Source organism: Macrotis lagotis, chromosome 3 (assembly GCF_037893015.1).
Source record: "Macrotis lagotis isolate mMagLag1 chromosome 3, bilby.v1.9.chrom.fasta, whole genome shotgun sequence".
In the NCBI taxonomy this organism is placed as follows: Eukaryota; Metazoa; Chordata; class Mammalia; order Peramelemorphia; family Peramelidae; genus Macrotis; species Macrotis lagotis.
Genome location: NC_133660.1, coordinates 296635011 through 296636547, shown reverse-complemented (window position 1 = coordinate 296636547; position 1537 = coordinate 296635011). Strand labels below are relative to the sequence as shown.

At 38.5% G+C, this 1537-nt stretch overlaps 1 protein-coding gene across 1 annotated transcript; it reads left to right on the top strand.

Annotated features, from left to right (window-relative positions):
• Positions 1-352: 352 nt before the first annotated feature.
• LOC141516841 (olfactory receptor 8J3-like) lies at positions 353-1315 on the top strand. The gene has a single exon (XM_074227807.1). The coding sequence runs from the start codon at positions 353-355 to the stop codon at positions 1313-1315; it is 963 nt and encodes a 320-aa protein (XP_074083908.1).
• Positions 1316-1537: the final 222 nt, after the last annotated feature.

Genomic DNA, 1537 nt, shown 5'->3' with positions numbered 1-1537 from the left:
CTGTGAACACACCTTACATCAAAATTTTCATTGTGAAAATTTTATAGTCAACTGTTGTTTGTTTGGTTTTTTTTTGTTTTTTTTAGGTTTTTGCAAGGCAAATGGGGTTAAGTGGCTTGCCCAAAGCCACACAGCTAGGTCATTATTAAGTGTCTGAGACTGGATTTGAACCCAGGTACTCCTGACTCCAGGGCTGGTGCTTCATCCACTGCGCCACCAAGCTGTCCTATAGTCAACTCTTTAAAACACATTTCTCTAAATTCAAGATAGGTTTTGGTTTACTTGAGTGGAAAGATCTAGATATTGTTATCCTTGGCCTTTTAACATGTTTTCCCATTTGTTCCTACAGCAGATGAAGCTATCCAAAATGGTTACAGGAAATCTTTCCCATGTGACCACATTCATTCTCATTGGTGTCTCAAAACGTCCAGAACTTCAGGTTCCTCTCTTTTTCATCTTCTTAGCAATTTATGGAGTAACAGTGACAGGAAATGTGGGAATCATCACACTCACTAGTATAGATGCTAAACTTCAAACTCCCATGTACTTTTTTCTCAGACAGTTGGCTATCATCAATCTGGGCAATTCCACGGTCATTGCTCCTCAGATGCTGGTGAATTTCTTGGTAGAGAAGAAAACAATTTCCTACTATGGGTGTGCTGCCCAATTTGGAGGGTTCTTAGTCTTCATTGTTGCTGAGATTTTCATGTTGGCGATCATGGCCTATGACCGCTATGTGGCTATTTGCAATCCTCTATTATACATGGTTGTGGTATCAAGGAAGATTTGTATCCTACTCGTTGTCCTTAAATACATTTATAGCTTCTCCACAGCAGTGATAGTCACCTCTTGTGTTTTCTCAGTGTCCTTTTGTTCTTCCAATGTCATTAATCATTTTTACTGTGACAATGTCCCCTTGTTATCTTTATCTTGCTCTAGTACCCATTTGCCAGAGATAGTAGACTTTATCTCTGCAGCTACCAATCTCTTTTTTTCTATGACAGTTGTCCTGGTGTCCTATTTCAACATCATCTTGGCCATCCTGAGGATACGTTCAGCGGAAGGGAGAAAGAAAGCCTTTTCCACCTGTGCTTCCCATATGGTGGCTGTGACTATTTTCTATGGGACACTCCTTTTCATGTATGTGCTGCCCCCATCAAACCATTCCTTAGATACTGATAAGATGGCTTCGGTTTTTTACACATTAGTGATACCGATGCTGAATCCTATGATCTATAGCCTGAGGAACAAGGATGTGAAAGAAGCTCTCAAGAGAGTCATCAACAACCCTTGCCAAAATTTCAAAAATATGTAATTTGACAAATATTTGAAAAAAACAAGAGATTCACAAGCTAAAGGAGTCTAATAAAGACAGACAGCAGATTGCCAGAAATGTAAGACAATCGAAAGTGATACATTAATTAAAAAAAACACAGAAAATGTTTCAGAAAAGAAATTAAACAGAGTTTGGATATTCCATGTGTAAGTATAGTCAAAAGTCTAGGAAAAAAGACTATGAAAGAAAGGAGGAAAAACA